The sequence below is a fragment of the Elephas maximus genome, chromosome 18 (genome assembly GCF_024166365.1).
Source record: "Elephas maximus indicus isolate mEleMax1 chromosome 18, mEleMax1 primary haplotype, whole genome shotgun sequence".
NCBI classification, from domain to species: Eukaryota; Metazoa; Chordata; class Mammalia; order Proboscidea; family Elephantidae; genus Elephas; species Elephas maximus.
This window is the reverse complement of record NC_064836.1, coordinates 30325905-30342686: the sequence shown is the minus strand read 5'-3', so window position 1 is coordinate 30342686 and position 16782 is coordinate 30325905. Positions and strand designations below refer to the sequence as shown.

At 47.2% G+C, this 16782-nt stretch overlaps 1 protein-coding gene across 8 annotated transcripts in view; it reads right to left on the bottom strand.

Annotated features, from left to right (window-relative positions):
• TIAM1 (TIAM Rac1 associated GEF 1) overlaps positions 1-16782 on the bottom strand; it is a 438421-nt gene that overhangs the window by 127341 nt on the left and 294298 nt on the right. For all 8 annotated transcript variants that reach the window (XM_049858598.1, XM_049858601.1, XM_049858599.1 and 5 more), the window contains one exon: positions 2470-2917. In XM_049858598.1, coding sequence (XP_049714555.1) covers positions 2470-2917 — 448 coding nt within the window. The remainder of the gene's footprint in view (positions 1-2469; positions 2918-16782) is intronic.

Here is a 16782-nt window from a genome sequence, read left to right as displayed (position 1 = left end):
AGTTCTCCAAACCGCTCCCACAGGACGACCATCGAACTCCACAAGAGGGACCACTCCATCAAATGACACTCTTTTCTCAGTTCACACAGGAAAGGGAAAAATGTGGTGTGTGTGCAAACTGAATAGAAGTTTTTCAAAATTTAAAGTTCTTATTCTGTATCCATGGTAAAATTTTAGTTCATACTCTATGCATACTACAAGATGGCGTTAAATAAAGTTTAAAGTTCAACATCAATATTTCATGGGATTTTCCATAGAACATACTATGGTTGCGAGTATGTCAACTTCTGTTTGAACTTAAATGCCACTGAGACGTTGAAAACGAGAATAGGATGTGAGAAAGAATCTGACTCTTCCTAAGACGTTCTTGGAAGTGGAACAAGATACAACCACCTTGCAAGTCTGGAAACTGGACATGAAGAGAAAGCATTCTACACCAAAGCTGCATCAACATTAGACACGCAGGCCACATGGCAGAAGGGGAAGCTACCCTACAAGATCAAGAGTGATCTGTGGACAGCTGATTGTTCCTCAAAATGCATCTTCCCTTTCTTGTACAGAAATAGAACACTCAGTGCTCTGTGGTACCCAAAGCCACCCAGGAGTAAGGCAATTATCCCTGCCTCCCTTGTAGCTAGGTCTGACACATTTCTGGCCAATGAAATGTAAGCAGAGTGTTTCCTCAAAATCCCAGGTTGGCCTTCACTGCAAAGAGATATGCTCTCCATTTCTTTAATTTTCTGCTCCTGCTGAGTGGAACGCGGACCTGGTGGTAGGCAATTCTGACCATAAACCAAAACAGTCGCCGTGGAGTTGACTCTGACATGGTGACCCCATGTGTGTCAGAGTAGAACTGTGAGTTTTTACTGGCAGATTTCTCAGAAGTAGATCACCAGGTCTTTCTGTGTAGACTCAAACCATCAACCTTTCAGTTAGTAGTCTAGTGCTTAACCATTTGCGCGACCCAAGGACTCATCTTGACCATACAGACTAACAAGCTGAACTAGGGGTAAATGAGCAACTAGACAGAAGGAACCTGGGCCCTGGACAAGATGATAGCAAAGACCTTAGGCAGCCTACCTATCGTAGGTAGGAGGGAAATCAAGTTCTATCTTGCCCCAGGCACTGTCACTGGGAGACCCTGTGACATGCAGCAAGGCCTGTATTCTAAGTAACATGCGCCCTTCCTGATTCTCCAGGCTCTGAAGCAGCAGCTGGCACCATTAGTGATGGGGCCCCCAAATCTGGCTTGTCTCACGGGGCTGGCCTGAACATCACTGCACAGGCTTTGTGTTCACCTCACTGAGCTGACCTCTAGGCTGCCCTGTGCCTCTAGGATTGGATGTAGGCACTCCACCCCAGTTGGTGAAATCCAGTATCACCTGCTTTAGTCACCTTGCTTGGCAAGCCCAGGCTTCTTCCTCCTGTGCCCTTCCTTCTCTCCTGCTAACCAATCTACCCTATCCTCCATACACTCACCCTGCTTTAAATCTAGCTTGTGATAAAAATCATGTAAGCTTGAGAAATATCTTTCTTTTTCAATCACAGAGCTCACAAATGTACTATCATCTCTATACCACCAAGACTTGTGCAAGAATATAGACACAGACCTCATAAATGTATTGAAAATGACAATGAATAGAAACATAAAAGAATCATGATCATTAATGAAACAAAAATACAGTGATATACACATGCACATAAACAAAGTTGAGCTACAGAACAGTGATTGACTTTTTCACAAATATATGACGGCTTTTTCCAGCTGCCATTGAGCAGACTCCAACTCATGGTCACCCACGTGTCAGAGTAAAACTGTGCTCCACAGGGCTTTCAACAGCTGGTTCTTCAGAAGCAGATCAACTAGGCCTTTCTTCCGAGGCAGCTCTGGGTGGGTTTGAACCTCCAATCTTTCAGTTAGCAGCCAAGGGCATTAACTTGGACCCTATGTGCCCAGGGGCTCTACGATGCTCAGACGTGCAAATAAGCACTAAATGGAATCCTATGAAATTAGAGATATTCTGCCGTTTCTTTTAACCTAAAACTAGCACTTACTTTGCATTCAATGATTTTCCCTCCAAAACAGTTACCTTCAGTGGTACTCTACTAACTTAAATGATCCCAAACAATACACGTGGATCTCGTCTTTCAAAGCTGTCATGAGAACCAGCTGTATATATTAGGCATCTAGACATCGGATAAGGTCCCTGGGTGGCCTAAATGGTCTGCGCTCATTTACTAACCAAAGGTTGGCGCTCTGAACCCCCCCTCCCAGCAGCATCACAGAAGGTCCTGGTGATCTGCTTCCATAAAGATTACAGCCAAGAAAACCCTATGGGATAGTTCTACTCCATCACACACAGAGCACCATTGAGTACCACAGACATCACATGCTTGCCTAGCTTGACTGAAGAAAGTCAGTAAGATATCACTGGAATCGGTGCACCCAGCATGCAAGTTAGCCCTTACCCTTCAGGGACACCCAGTAGTGCTTCCACTTCCTCCGGGTGGCCGACTCCACCTTCTTGTTCTTCTTGTGCACCAGGAAGTTCTTGACGGCCAGGGCACCGGCCTTGCGCACCGTGCCCTGCGCGGCTGTGAGCAGGATGTCCGACTGGCCGGGCGAGCTCAGAGTGCCGCTGCTCTGCTCGTCGCTGTGCACAGAGCCGGCCTCCTCCAGGCTCTCGCTGTTGGTGGTGCTCATCTGCAGCTCTCGCCTGAAGTTCTCGTACACCCCCTGGCGGGTCGCATCTCCGGTGGAGCTGCTGCCACTGTCGCTGCCCACGAAGGCCCGGCCGGCAGGGGGCGAGTAGCTGGAATTGGTGGCATTTGAGCGTCTGGAGAGCAGGTCCGTGTCGGTGGTGGCTCCTTCAATCCCACTGTCAGCAAACTCGCTGCCCTCACCTGTGTTGACATCCTTGGGAGCAGAGAGGGAGAGAAAGAAGACATGCATCACACGAGAAGTGATCCTGAGTCCTGTTACCCGGGTCGGGCTCAGCAGCAGCAAGTCACCACGAGGCATTGCTGCTCCCCACCTCTCCTGGACCAGTTACCCCTCACCCACTGACCCCCACAAACCCAGCTCGCCCTCAAAGTCGCTCAGCAAGGGCAAAGCCATCCCAGCACGGATGCGACCAGTGTGAAATGTTCGGGAGATAGAAAGGAAACAAGGACCACTCCAAAGGCCTTATCATTTGTCTGACTGAGATAATTAACGAACTGGCAAACCAGCTACTGGGAGCCTCCTGGCGCCATGCGGAGAGCGCTACGCGGCTCAGCACCCTCACCCTCATCAGCTGCCCCAGAATTCCGGGAAATGCTACAGGCTGATTAGTGAGAGGGAGGGCTTCGCAATACATAACCAGGTCTTTACAGCTGATCCCTTTTTATTTTTCATAAAGGGCCCGCACAGGAGTCCGTTTTATAATGTGGTGACTAGAAAGACAGCTGGTGCGCCTCGCCCACTCACCCAGCAAGGATTGGTCTCAGGAACAGCCAGAACCCTCATGCTCTCCTCGGCTTCCCGTCTGGAAAACAAGCAGCCTCTCACTCGGCATTGTGCTGAGCCAGTCCACGGGGCCCACAGCTCCACCGTGGGCTCTCCAATTACCTTGCCCTTTCAAAGCCAGGATGCTAGGAGCCCGCAGGAAGCTCCCCACTGCCCCTGGGCCAAGTGACAGCTTGGGGCAGCTGCCAGGACGCTGGGGTATCAATTCCCAAGTGAAAATCGTTTGGAAGGTCCAAACCACCACCCCTGCTCTCCAGCCGAACATTTCCGGGACAGACAGATCTGTTCTTAAGTCAGGATCTTAAAACAAAAGTGCCGCAGGCATTTCCATAAACAATCATTAAATAATGGTAGTAATCAAGAAGGAGCCCTGGTGACGCAGTAGTGAAGCACTTGCCTGCCAACCAAAAGGTCGGTGGTTCGAACCTGCTAACCGCTCTGTGGGAGAAAGCAGCAGCAGTCTGCTTCCTGAAGATTACAGCCTAGGAAACCCTATGGGGCAGTTCTACTCTGTCCCATACCGTGGCTGTGGGTCAGAAATGACTGGAAGGAACACAACCACCACCACCACAGTAATCCAGAGAGCATGATGACAGCGACATTGGACGCAGCAGCTCAACAATCTTATGCACGAGAAACAAGACTTATTTTCCTCAAACGAAGAGAATGCGGCTACGAGTCTGTCACAGAAGGGACAGCGGAGTAATATGTGCTCTGGGGGTGTAAACTTTTTTTTTTTAAGCTTTTAGTCCCATAAGTAGCTAATTATGGTAATGTAAAAAGTAACAGGAAATTCTGATTTACCATAAAAATGAATGCATTGGGTTCATACCTTTGCTGAGGGGCTATGAGGCAGAAGGAACCAAGCCACAAACTAATACTGTTCCACAGAAGACCCAGAAAGGGACCGTGCCTGCATCTCCACACGTGTCTCTTGGTCAGTTCTAAGTGTGGGCCCTCAAGTTCACATTCATCATGAATAAATACTAAGTGGATGATGAAAATACTTCAAACCAAGGCATGAAACAAAGCAGGGGTTGGGGGTGCTGGTGGCAGCAAGAGATAGCTGAGTTTGCTTCTCGAGATCAACCCTATTTCAAATGGAGTTTAGATCCCCAAGAGCCAGAGGGCTTAAGAAAACTCAACACCCCAGCTGCCATTCAGTCAGTTCCAACTCATGACAATCCCATGTGTGTCAGAGTAGAACTGTGCTCCATAGGGTTTTCAGTGGCTGAGTTTTTGGAAGTAGATTGCCAGGCCTTTCTTCCAAGGTGCCTGTTGGAGGACTCGAACCTCCAAACTTTCACCTAGTAGCCAAGTGCATTAATCGTTTGCACCACCCAGGGACTCCAAAGCAACAGGCATCTTGTAATTCCCAGAGCTCTGGAACAGGAAGGCCTTTTAAAACCACCTCCTGGATTAATAGATGAAGACGCTGGGGCTCAGAAGGTCAAAAATCTGGTGGCAGATTTGAGGTCAAAATCCATGATTCCAAGTACCTAAGATACATCCACTGGTCCCATCCTATCCGGAGCAAAGGAGAATGAAGAAAACCAAAGATACAAGGAAAATATTAGCCTGCCATCACACTGATTCTGAACCATAGCAACCCTTCAGGGCAGAGCAGAACTGCCCCATAATGTTTCCAAGAAGAGGCTGGTGGATTCAAACTGTAAACATTTTCGTTAGCAGCCGAGCTCTTAATGCATTACCAGGACTCCCAAAGGACTAAAAGACCATATAAATCACAGCCTGAGCCCAGAGGAACTAGATGGTGCCCGGCTGTCACCGTCAACTGCTCTGAGAGGGATCACAACAGATGATTGCAGTCAGAGTAGGAGAAAAATGTAGAACAAAATTCGAATTCACAAAAAAGGCCAGATTTACTGATCTGACAGAGACCAGAACAACCCCCGAGCCTATGGCCCCCAGACACCCTTCTAACTCAGAACTGAAGCCACTCCTGAAGCCCACTTTTCAGACAAGGATGATACATGTTTATAAAACAAAAAACACATAAAAAACATGCTTCTTGATTCAAATATACGAGACCAAACAGGCAACCCCTGCCCAAAAGCAAGATGAGAAGGCAGGAAGGGACAGGAAAACTGGATGATTGGGCATGGGAAACCCGGGGTGGAAAGGGGGAGAATGCTGTCACATTGCAGGGACTGCAACCAAAGTCACAAAACAATATGTGTATAAATTTTTAAATGAGAAACTAATTTGAGTTGTAAACTTTCACCTAAAGCACAATAAACTTAAAAAAGAAAATAAACCAAGTACCTATTCCACTAGAACACGGCTGTCCCATCACTCAGCTGCTGACAGTGCTGGACCAGATTCTGTCTAAACAAACACTCAACGCCATGCCTTATCCTTTATCTACCAACAGTGTTCCTTCTAATTTTCCCAGGAAAGGCTAAGTGACTGTTCACGGATTTGCCTTGACTTGCCCACCAAAGAGCCAAAACCTGAAAAGTAGAGGGGAGGGGACGGAGGAGGCAAAGAGGAGGGTGGAGGAAAGAGAGGCGGAAACCCAACCTCACAAGCATAATCTCTTCATAATCTAGTACGCTCCTAAAGCCCTTTGTCTCTTCACGGAGCGCCCTTATGTGTCTCTGTAAACTGACTTACCACCTGAATACTCACCCTCATCGTGAGCCCTGAACATCTGCTCATGCCAGCTGGGACCCTAACCCCGCAATGGCTCAGGCTGCCTGTGCTCAACTCTGGGACAGACACCTCAGTGAGGAAAGGAGCAACTGCTGCAGGTCAGAGGCCCTTGCCCACCTCAATCTGTACACTTGGGGCACACACAGACCGGAGTAACCACTGGGGGATGCTCTCCTATCTGTGATCCAAGCAGCGACTGCTTCCTTGTCCCAAGGGTGATTAATCAGGCTCACATACATGTCCCTCCAGTAACACGTGGCCCAGCCCATACAGAAACAGGTGCTATGTCGACCCAGCCCCTATGCAGTCATGAGGTTTGGCATGTCCCAAATACCTCGACGCCCAGGACCTACGGAGCCAGCTCAGGGCTCTAACATCGTGGGAAGTACCAATGACCCGCCACAGGAAGTACTCCACACCTGAGTCCTCAATGAGAGGCCCCCACATCCTATGTATGTGCCAGCGATCTCCAACTTTACTGCAGGAAAGACACCGATAGTCGGGGTACGCCATCCAGATTCCCAGGGGTCCTGGGTGGTACAAACAGTTAACGTGCATGACTGCTAACCAAAAGATTAGAGGTTCCAGTTCCGAGGGGTGCCTCAGAAGAAAGGCCTGGTTATCTGCTTCTGAAAACCCTATGGGGCACAGGCCTACTATGACACACACGGGGCGCTATGAACTGGAATCAGGTTGACGGCAACTGGTGGTAGTGGATCCAGATTTCCGCTCACCCCGGAAACGCTCAGATAGGGCTGGAGGATCTCCATGATTACCACAGCCAGGTGCTTCTGACGCAGAGGCTCTGGGATCCTCCTGGCAAGACACCAGCCCCCTCCAAGGCTGCATGCCAAATGCCATCATTCTCAGATGCCAGGGATGCACACCACACTAACACAGCTTCCCACAGCTCAGAAGAAAGGCAACAAGACTGCTGTTTCTTCCCCTCATGATGATGCAAGCTGTCCTGGTTGTCATCTTTTTGAAGGGCTCCTCCTCCTACCCACCTCAACCTCAAGGACACTTCACACCTGAGAAACTCGATTCTCCCCACACCCAGAAGTACCTGCTGAACCTCCCCCCTCTTCCCAGCAGCACTGGAATCCAGAAGATTGCCACCAAGGAACACTCCCACGGGGGCCTCTGCTGCCTTTGCCATGAACCCAGGGTATATCCCTTCTCATCTAGTTAGTAATGTCTCAGCAGCTGACCTGTCTTAGAATAGTTAACCAAATAATGAGTCTTAATCAGAAACTCAGGAAAAGACCATGGGAAACGGAGGGACCTGAGCTAGACAAAGAAATAACTCCCAATATGGTTCACAGCCCAGAGAGACCTCCTGAAAATGACTCAAACGATCTCGTGCAGAAACACTCTACCTCAGAGGCTCTGACTGTAAGCCACACTCATGAGGGTGCAAAAAAAAAAAGCTGCCTTTGAGTTGATTCCAACCCCTGGCGATCCCATACGTATTACAGTAGAACTGTGATTCACAGGGTTTCTAACAGCTGATTTCTCAGAAGTGGATCACCAGGCCTTCCTTCCAAGGCACCTCTGGGTGGACTGGAACCTCGAACCTTTCAGTTAGCAGCCGAGTGTGTTAACCATTTGCACAGGGGTACTCTTAAATCCTGCTCTCCCAAAATAAATCCTCCCAAACCAGATTTTCGGAGTGTATTCATCAGATTCTACTGCACTGACAGTTTAGTAAAACAAACATACACCCTCCCCTACTGGATGCACGAGTGGGCAACGGTAGCCCCCAGCAGCCAACAGCTACCAGGCAGGAGTTTTCTCAGCCATGTGAGCTGGGCAACAAAAGTTTCAATGAGCTCCCATCTAAAATGTGGGGGCGGGGAGCCAAGAGGCAAATTCCAGCTTTGTTTTCACTCCCGTGAAAACTGCAAGATGACCCAGCCTGAGTGTAGGCTAATGATATACTGAGGTTGGACTGGAGTTGTTCCCACATGGCGTTTACAAATACTCTGGGGATGGGTTTTCTGTGTTAATGTCTGGACACAATTTTGTAAAGGTAACTAGCCACAAAGTGCAAGGGCCCCAGCACAATTCAGGGACCAGTAGGAGCAAATGGCCACTTGCAGTTACAATGTGAACGCAATTGGAAACTGTTTTGTTGGTCACTTGGTTTAAAATCCCTGATGGATAGAGTTTAGCTTTAATTACAGCTGTGCAGAGAAGCTGAATTAGGGCAGGAGAGTTTACTGAATTTCAAAGTGGGGTAAGGAAACTATGACCTGCAGAAGCCTTCAATTAGAATAGTCTCTGCCTCTAAAATGTTCCTCCTTTGGTCTATCATCTTCTTCTTACCCCCTAAAATATAAGTACCCCCCCCCACACAACCCCTCACCCAAAATAGCATCTCTGGTTCTCATACCTCTCTTGGTAATCTCAGTACCAAAAAAACCTGAACTTGTTCCCCTTAAGTCGATTCTGACTGGTTACAAGCCCATGTGTTACAGAGTAGAACTGCCCCCATAGTGTCTTCTTGGCTGTAACAGTTAAGAAGCAGGTCACCAGCCCTTTCTTCCACAGTGTCGCTGGGTGGGCTCAAACTGCCAATCACTGCTGTCGAGTCGATTCCCACTCATAACAACCCTATAGGACAGAGTAGAAGTGCCCCATAGTTTCCAAGGAGCGACTGGTGGATTCAAACTGCCAACCTTTTTGGTTAGCAGCCGAGCACTTAACCACTTCGCCACCTAAAAACCAAAACCAAACCCCTTGCTGTCGAGTCAATTCTGACTCATAGCGATCTTACAGGACAGAGTAGAACTGTCCCATAGGGCTTCCAAAGAGTGCCTCTAAGCAAGTTATTTAACTAGTTTGTGCCTCAGTTTCCTAACTGTATAATGAGGTTAGCAACAGTGTCTAAGGGATACACTGTAAGATGCTGTGAGACTGAAGGAGTTAACTCAGGAGAGCTGTCTAGAACTGTGTCTGGCACACCGTCACTGCTCAAAACTCTTCACTATAATTACTGCTTACATCCCAAGAGAAGGCAGTACCTGGCTCAGTTATTAGCTTCCCGATCCAGTATGAAATCTTGTAACTGAGGAATTTGGGGTCTCATGGGAAAATCAGACCAAGGCTGGTATAAATGAGCATGAAATACCTTTTAATTATTTTCACATTCACAAAACAACATAATAAACAGAGAAGACAGTCACGATTTTTACACTGTAAATTAATAACTAATGGGCAACGTTACCAATAATGGCTAGACCTGATTTGCTAGACATAGCATAGTGTTGGTTTCCCACCATTCTAAGGCTAAGGCATGGGGGGCGGGGGGGACTCTCGACCCAGATGGGCAGTGCCTTTGTGAATTTTTAATCCTAAAGTTTGTAACTTCTACCTCCTCAGCCTCCTGCTATTAGCCCCGCCTTACAGAGATCCCAGCTCCCTTTGGAGTATTTCTAGAAACCACCTCTGTTCTCCCTCTTTTTCCTTTCCCAGGGCAAAATCTCTCCTCCCTTTTAAGTTTCCAACACCCATTCCCTTCTCCCTAATGATTCTCAGTGGGACTGATTCACCATGCCTCTCAATTCACAACCACGAAGCCAAGTTTCACTGTTGCCAAAAAGGGACACAGAAGTAAGCTGGCAAAAGCTTAAAATTTTGCTTCAGGTAATTCCTGTCTGGCGAATGTTTCATATCTAAGTTAAGTGAATCACCTCCTTTCCTTTGGTCTGTTTTTCTCTGGATGTGCCTGGAACCTTGCAGTCTTCCTTCCCCTCCCCTTGCTAAGCAAACAAACAGAAGTTGCCATGGAATGAACTCCAACTCATGGCAACCCCGTGTGCGTCAGGGTAGAAAGGTGTTCAGAGGGTTTTCAATTTTTTTTTCCCCCCTGGAAGTAGATCATCAGGCCCTGGGTGGACTGGAGCTGCCAACCTATTGGTTAGCAGCCAAGTGTGCTGAACTGTTTGCACCAGCCAGGGACTCTCTCCTCTTGCTATGCCATAAGATGTCACATACCTAGCTCCTTTTCTTCCCTTCCTAGCGCAACATCCCTAGTTGAGTAATCTCTCTCTCTCTTTTCTATCTTCCTCCCCGCTACTCCATCCCACACACCACTGCTACGTAAATTTCCAAAAGCAGTGTCATGGTCTCTTGAGACTACAGTCCCGCAGCAGTGCTGGCGCCCTGGGTGTGTCCTACCCACCGATGCAACTGACGAACTCCCTCCAGTGCATGCTCCCAACCTTTCCTGCTTCCAGGAGGACTTATCCTTGAAGACTCAGCTCAAGTTCTTCCTTTTCCCCCTTCTCTCTCCCTCCTCCAATTGCCACGCCAACCTCTCCACAGCATCCCCTGCCCAACTCTGCTCCAGCCACCTTGGCCTCCTACCCGTCCTCAAGACACACCGGCCACGCTCCCACCTTACAACCCAAAACCCAGCTTCCTCACCTCCTCCAAGTCCTACTAAAGTCTGGGGTGGGCCAAACCCAACCACCATACTTGAAATTGCCACCCACAGTCCCCCGCTGCCTGATCTCCCTCACCTTGCTCTTTTCTTCCACAGCCAATAATTTATTATGTTAGTTGTTTTCCACACAAAAGCCCATTTCAACTCAACAAGCTCCATGAGCTCAGGGATCTCTTCTCTTTCATGGATCACAGGGGCTAAGAATAGCAGCTGGCACGTGGCAAGCACTTCACGGAATGAATTAAGTGTTGTCACTTTCAACCACAATCTCAAAACAAGAAAAACTGTTTCTCATGAATGTGTCTGAGCTGGGTTTAAAGGTTAAGGATTTTAAACATTCAGTTTGCACTCAAATAAAGATAAGGTGGGAAATGAGCTCAAACTATAAGACTTAGATTGATTGACAACCTGTAAGCAACCCACGGTTATGATGACGCTCGTGAATACAACCAGTCTTCACATGAGTTAATTTTTTTTCTTCAACTTTTTTAAAAGTAGAGAAGGTAAGAGATATGTTAGGCTATCTTATGGCCCAAACTAGACATCATGTTGAGTGTGGCCCAAAGCAAAGCAGGCTCAATGACAAAATGAGAAGCTTGTCAGGTGTTTCTATGCTCTCGACTGGAGCCCCGTGGAGACTGCATCGGCCCGTCACGGAAGGCCAACTTCATGGTCACATCAGGATGGGTCCCCCGCTTCTGCTCAGAGGCTCTCAGCTCCGATTCCAGCCCTTCCTCCTCCGAGGACAGGCTCCGAAACCAACGACCACACTACTGCTGTAACACAACCTGAGTTGGGCGGCACAGGCTTTCCTCTCCTCGGGTACTAATTTAAGAATGCGATTTTCAAAGGACTGAGCTTTCTCAACTTCCATTAACACAAGTCAGGGGGTCTCTAAGTGTGCTCTGGGGGTCCCAGAGATATTTTCAATAAGGTCTGCCTAATTAAAAGTTATTTATGTGGACATGTACTAATAGGTTTATTGCTGTTATTTTAAAATGAATTAAGTATTTTTCAAATCTATTTTAACTTATCATGTGATACATATTTATAAATATAACGCACATAAACAGGAGCCCTTTGGAGCAGGAATTATTTTAAGAGAATAAAAGGGTCCTGACGGCAAAAAGTCTGACACCTGTTGACATAAACCATCCTTCAGCTACCCATCCACCTTCCCACCACCCCCAAAAAATGACCTGGGCCAAAGAAGTGGGATATTCTTGTTGAAAATTGATGGGATCATTTCCAAAAGAAATATCTCATAGCTTTCCTAGATGCCAGAAAAAAAGATAAAGAAGAAAGTGAAAAAGGAGCATCAAACACTAGACACAGGAGAAAGGAAGGAGAGGGTTTTTTGTTTGTTTTTTTTTTTTTAATGGCTTTGCATGAAAATTTTGTTTTCACGAAGAATTAAACTGAGGTTCTTAACCAGAAGCCTCTGGAGGGACTTCGGGGCTCCACCTATCCCAGGAAACTATATGTAAAATGGGTGGTGCACGTGTTTCCCTAACATGAGAAGGGTCCACGTTTTTTACCCACTTCACAATGGAGTCTGTGACCAAAGGCTAAGAATCAACTGAATGTCTTTTGTCAATTTTCAGCTCAGGAAATACACTTATCTCTAAGCCATTGCAGCTAAGTTTGTAAAAGAAAACAAAATCTTGAAACGTCAACAGAACACTTCTAGAAACCCAAGATTCTCTCCTAACAACGCTGCACACTTTGTCTTGCTAAAATCACCAACTCTCCCACTAGGTATCCGTAAAAGTGGCATGATGAGGAGTCTGGCCTTTTCCAACTTCACATGGGGGACAGAGAGAATCATTATCAGCACCAACAGCCTAAGGCTGATCCCTGTGAAGTGGACAGACACACCTCCACTCTCCAACCCTTTCACCAATTCTGACACCTGCCATCCCTCCCACAGCACTCTCTACTTCTCTACTGGGTTCGCTGCAATGGCCACAGAGAACCCACAGACAATACTCACGATTATAGGATTTATTAGGGAAGTAACAGGTTACTATTCAGGATCAGGAACGACTCAGGATACAGTTCTTCAATCAGGACAGCCTCTTCTCAGCTATGCTCACAGGCAGGCTTCTCTCTGGCCCTCGGCGTCTCAGCTCCCTGGCCTGGCCTCTGCCTGGCTAGGGCAAGTGTTACAAAGCTCTTTGGCTCCGCCAATAAATGCCTGGAGGTGCCCCACTCGCCAGTAAGCTTAAGCCCGAAGGCACTCGGCTCTCTCATTCTGTGGGTTTCCATGGGTCGGCACAGCTACCGTAGCCACCTCACTCCATGGTCCAGGAAGCCCACTGCACTGCCTGTCGTTGGTTTCCTGGTTCTACTGCTGCCATTTCTGTGCTGCCGCTTCTCACTGTCTCGTGTCATCTCTGGTTTTATAGCTGTCTCCTGTGTCTAGAAGGTTCTCAGTATAGCACTCACCCTGGGTCCAAAGGACATGCTTCACTCTTGCCTCTTGTTTCTTGGTGGTAGTGAGATTCCCCCCTTTCTGCCTCTAGGATGGTTCATTTTAAGCCTAGAGGGATGGCAAAACTGACTAATCCCCCATTAGGGTTTCATATACCTTATTTGTATGGCTCCACCCCCACAAGGGTTCCATGCACCTCATATGCATTAGGAGCAACTTGTCCAATCCCCTTGGTGGGCCACAAGCACCTTATTTGCATAGTCTCACTCAATCACTGTGTGGGAGTCAAAAAGACTACAGCTAGAAGGGCCATATTAAGTAATTCACTGCACTGCAGTATCAAAGATAGAAAGTATCAGAAATGGATCCTTGTGAAGTTATCTTGTTTATCTCTCTCAGCAACCACTGTTTTGGATTAGAGTACACCCACTCCACACTCATGGATATGGTTAGGTTCCAAAGACCAGGTTGTTATGCAAAAATGGAGGATGGCCACATCAGACCACAAAATGGAGGATGAGTACATCATAACATAACTGCCAAATTACATCATTATATAACTGCCAAACCTCTGAGAAACATGGCCTACCCAAGCTGACACATAACCTTAACCATCACAGCCAGCGTTACTCTCGCCTTGTGTCGGTGTTCATTACTGCCAGGCATACGTTGCTAGTGCACAAAATAGTAGGATAGTAGATTTTTTTTACTATTTTCTTAAATGCAAAATGTCAGATAATGAGATAGTCAATAAGTGAGGAGTGGCTATAGTGGGCAGTTGTTACATTCTTTCAGCCACCACGTCCTTTTTTGCTTCTGTATCAGGGTTGAGGGTTTTGATCTTATAATCTAAGGACACTTGAGCTGAAACCTGTTCAAGCATGAGGAGGTAGTGTGGCTTGGGGGTGTGCTCTCAGAAAGAAGGATCCTAGTCAGTGAGTCAAAGATGTGAATTTCAATCCAGTTCTGAGACCCTGTCACCTCATCTCATTAATCTGCTCCTTTCCTTGGAAAAGTAACATGGGTGGGCAGAGGGATGACACGTGAGGGTCTTGTAATTCCAAAGAGTTGATGACTCTAAATCACACTGAAATGAAAGCCAGGCAGTGGCCAACAATAAGCTCTGGTTGAGAACGCTACTCTATCTCACTTCTAGTTCATATAACAGTGCATAAAATTTCTGGAAATGCTAGAGGTGGGAAACCACTAAGGCAAATACATAAAGCTAATGGGGAGCACCACATCCCAGCTACGAGTTTAGAGAGGGGATCTGGCTGGGGCATCCCCGAAGCTGCAGCTCCTTGGGACGTATTCAGTATAACCGCTCCGCATTCTTTCATCTCCTAAGTGGATGAATGAAGCTCTCCTCACAAGTTACACCCAAAGGCTCCAAGCCAAATGAAACATAGAACCTGGCTGAAAAGATGGGTGCTGCATCAAATGGCAGAGTAGATGGGTGCTCCATCAAATGGCAGAATAGATGGGTGTTGCATCAAATGGCAGAATAGATGGGTGCTCCATCAAATGGCAGAATAGATGAGTGCTGCATCAAAAGGCAGAGTAGATGGGTGCTCCATCAAATGGCAGAGCTCTCTATCTTGGAACGTCTCAGGGACACAGGGGACACAGGAGTGCTGAACTCCAAAACCTTAAGCCAAATCTCACCATCATGACTAATAACCAGGACTTATCGCACATCTCCCAATGTGCCAGACATGCTGCTGGGAGCCTCACCTTCACTCCCTCATGTGATCCTCACATCAGCCTCACTTGATGTGGGCACAGGGACCCACCTACGTTCAACAACCAATAGGCAGATAACAGAGCTACTGTCTTAGGCTGGGTTCTCCAGAGAAGCAAAACCAATAAAGCAAAATATATATACACAGATTTAAATTTAAAAAATGGCCCATGCAGTTGTAGAGGCTGGAAAATCTCAACTCTGTGGGTCAGACTGGAGGTTTCCCCTGGCTTATAGGCTGTGGAGGCCAACGAATACCAGGATCAACAGACAAGACAGCAGCTATGCTGCTAGCTCAAGTCCCAAGAACCAGACAGAGGTCAGACAAACAGAAGCCAGCTGCAGGATCCAGAGCGAGCACAAGCTGGAAAGACTTGCCAGAAAGTCCACCTGTATTGGATGCAGGCCACAGCCCCAGGAAACTCCCTTTCAATTAACTGGCTACTCACAGCAGATCCCATCATGGAGGTGATCACTTTAAATCAGATCTGATCATGGATGTGATTACATCATTTTACAACTGCCAAAGTACATCATAACTGCCAAACCACTGAGAATCATGGCCCAGCCAAGTTTATACACAACTGTAATGATCACAGCTACCTACCAACCAACCAACCAACCACCAGCTGTCGTCAAATCAATTCTGAATCATGCTGACCCCATGTGTGTCAGAGTAGAACTATACTCCATAGGGTTTTCAGTGGCTCAGTTTTCAGAAGCAGATTGCCGAGCCTTTCCTCTGAGGTGCCTCTGGGTGGACTTGAAACTTCAAACTTTCAGCCAAGCACATTAACCATGAGCACCACCCAAGGACTCCAATAACAGAGTTAGAACACACAAATTCAGATCTGCTGGAGTTCAGAACTACCAGGCCACTTCCTCCTCTCTCTGTTGATCTTAGGAATGACAACAGCATAAAGTTCAGGCCAAAAAATTAGCTAGCTATCAATTAAATCCAAAAGGCAACTTATTACACATTTCAAGAGAAAGCCATAGACGCAAACTCTGCTTCAAGTAATATGAGTAACCAAAACACCAAACCAAACCCGCTGCCACTGAGTCCATTCCAACTCATAGCGACATTTTAGGACAGAGTAGAACTTCTCCATGGGGTTTCCAAGGAGCAGCTGGTGGATCTGAACTGCCGACTTTTTGGTTAGCAGCCAAACTCTTAACCACTGCCCCACCAGGGCTCCAGTATAAGTAAACCAAAACCCAAAACCCATTGCCATCAAGTCAATTCTGACTCACAGCAGCCCTACAGAACACAGTAGAACTGCCCCCATAGGGTTTCCAAGGAGCGGCTGGTAGTTTCAAACTGCCGACCTTTTGGTGAGCAGCTGAGCTCCTAACCACTGCACTACCAGGGCTCCAGTATGAGCGAAGCCCCTGACAAATGTGTTACAGACTGACTTGCAATGCACACGTTTATGTGTGGCCCATGAGCACACACACATGCTCAAATACACAAATTAAGTAACCTTGGCGTACTTACCGTGTACCAGACACCGTGGCACCTAATAAACCAAAACCACCCAACCTGTTGCCATCAGGTCAGTTCTGGCCCATGGAGACCCCAGACCCCATGTGTTATAGAGGAGAACTGCTCCAGGGGGTCTTCTTGGCTGTGACCTTCGCAGACGCAGACTGCCAGGCCTTTCTTCTACAGCACCACTGCACAGTTTAAACCACCAACACTTTGATTACAAACCGAGTGCAGAAGACAAAATATGAACTCCATCACCCTCAGGTTTTAGAAACACACCCAACTACTAAACAGATACAAAAGCAGGAAGAATAGTCAAAAACTCTTTTTTGATCATTTTCAAATCAAACTAAGCATTCACATTATTTCAAATAAAAGATATTTTCTCCCAGGCTTAGAGGCCATGCTCTTGGGCCAAGTGTCCACCAGGAACTCTTTTTCTGGCAAGTAAAACCACCGACCGGACAATTACAGATTCAACTAC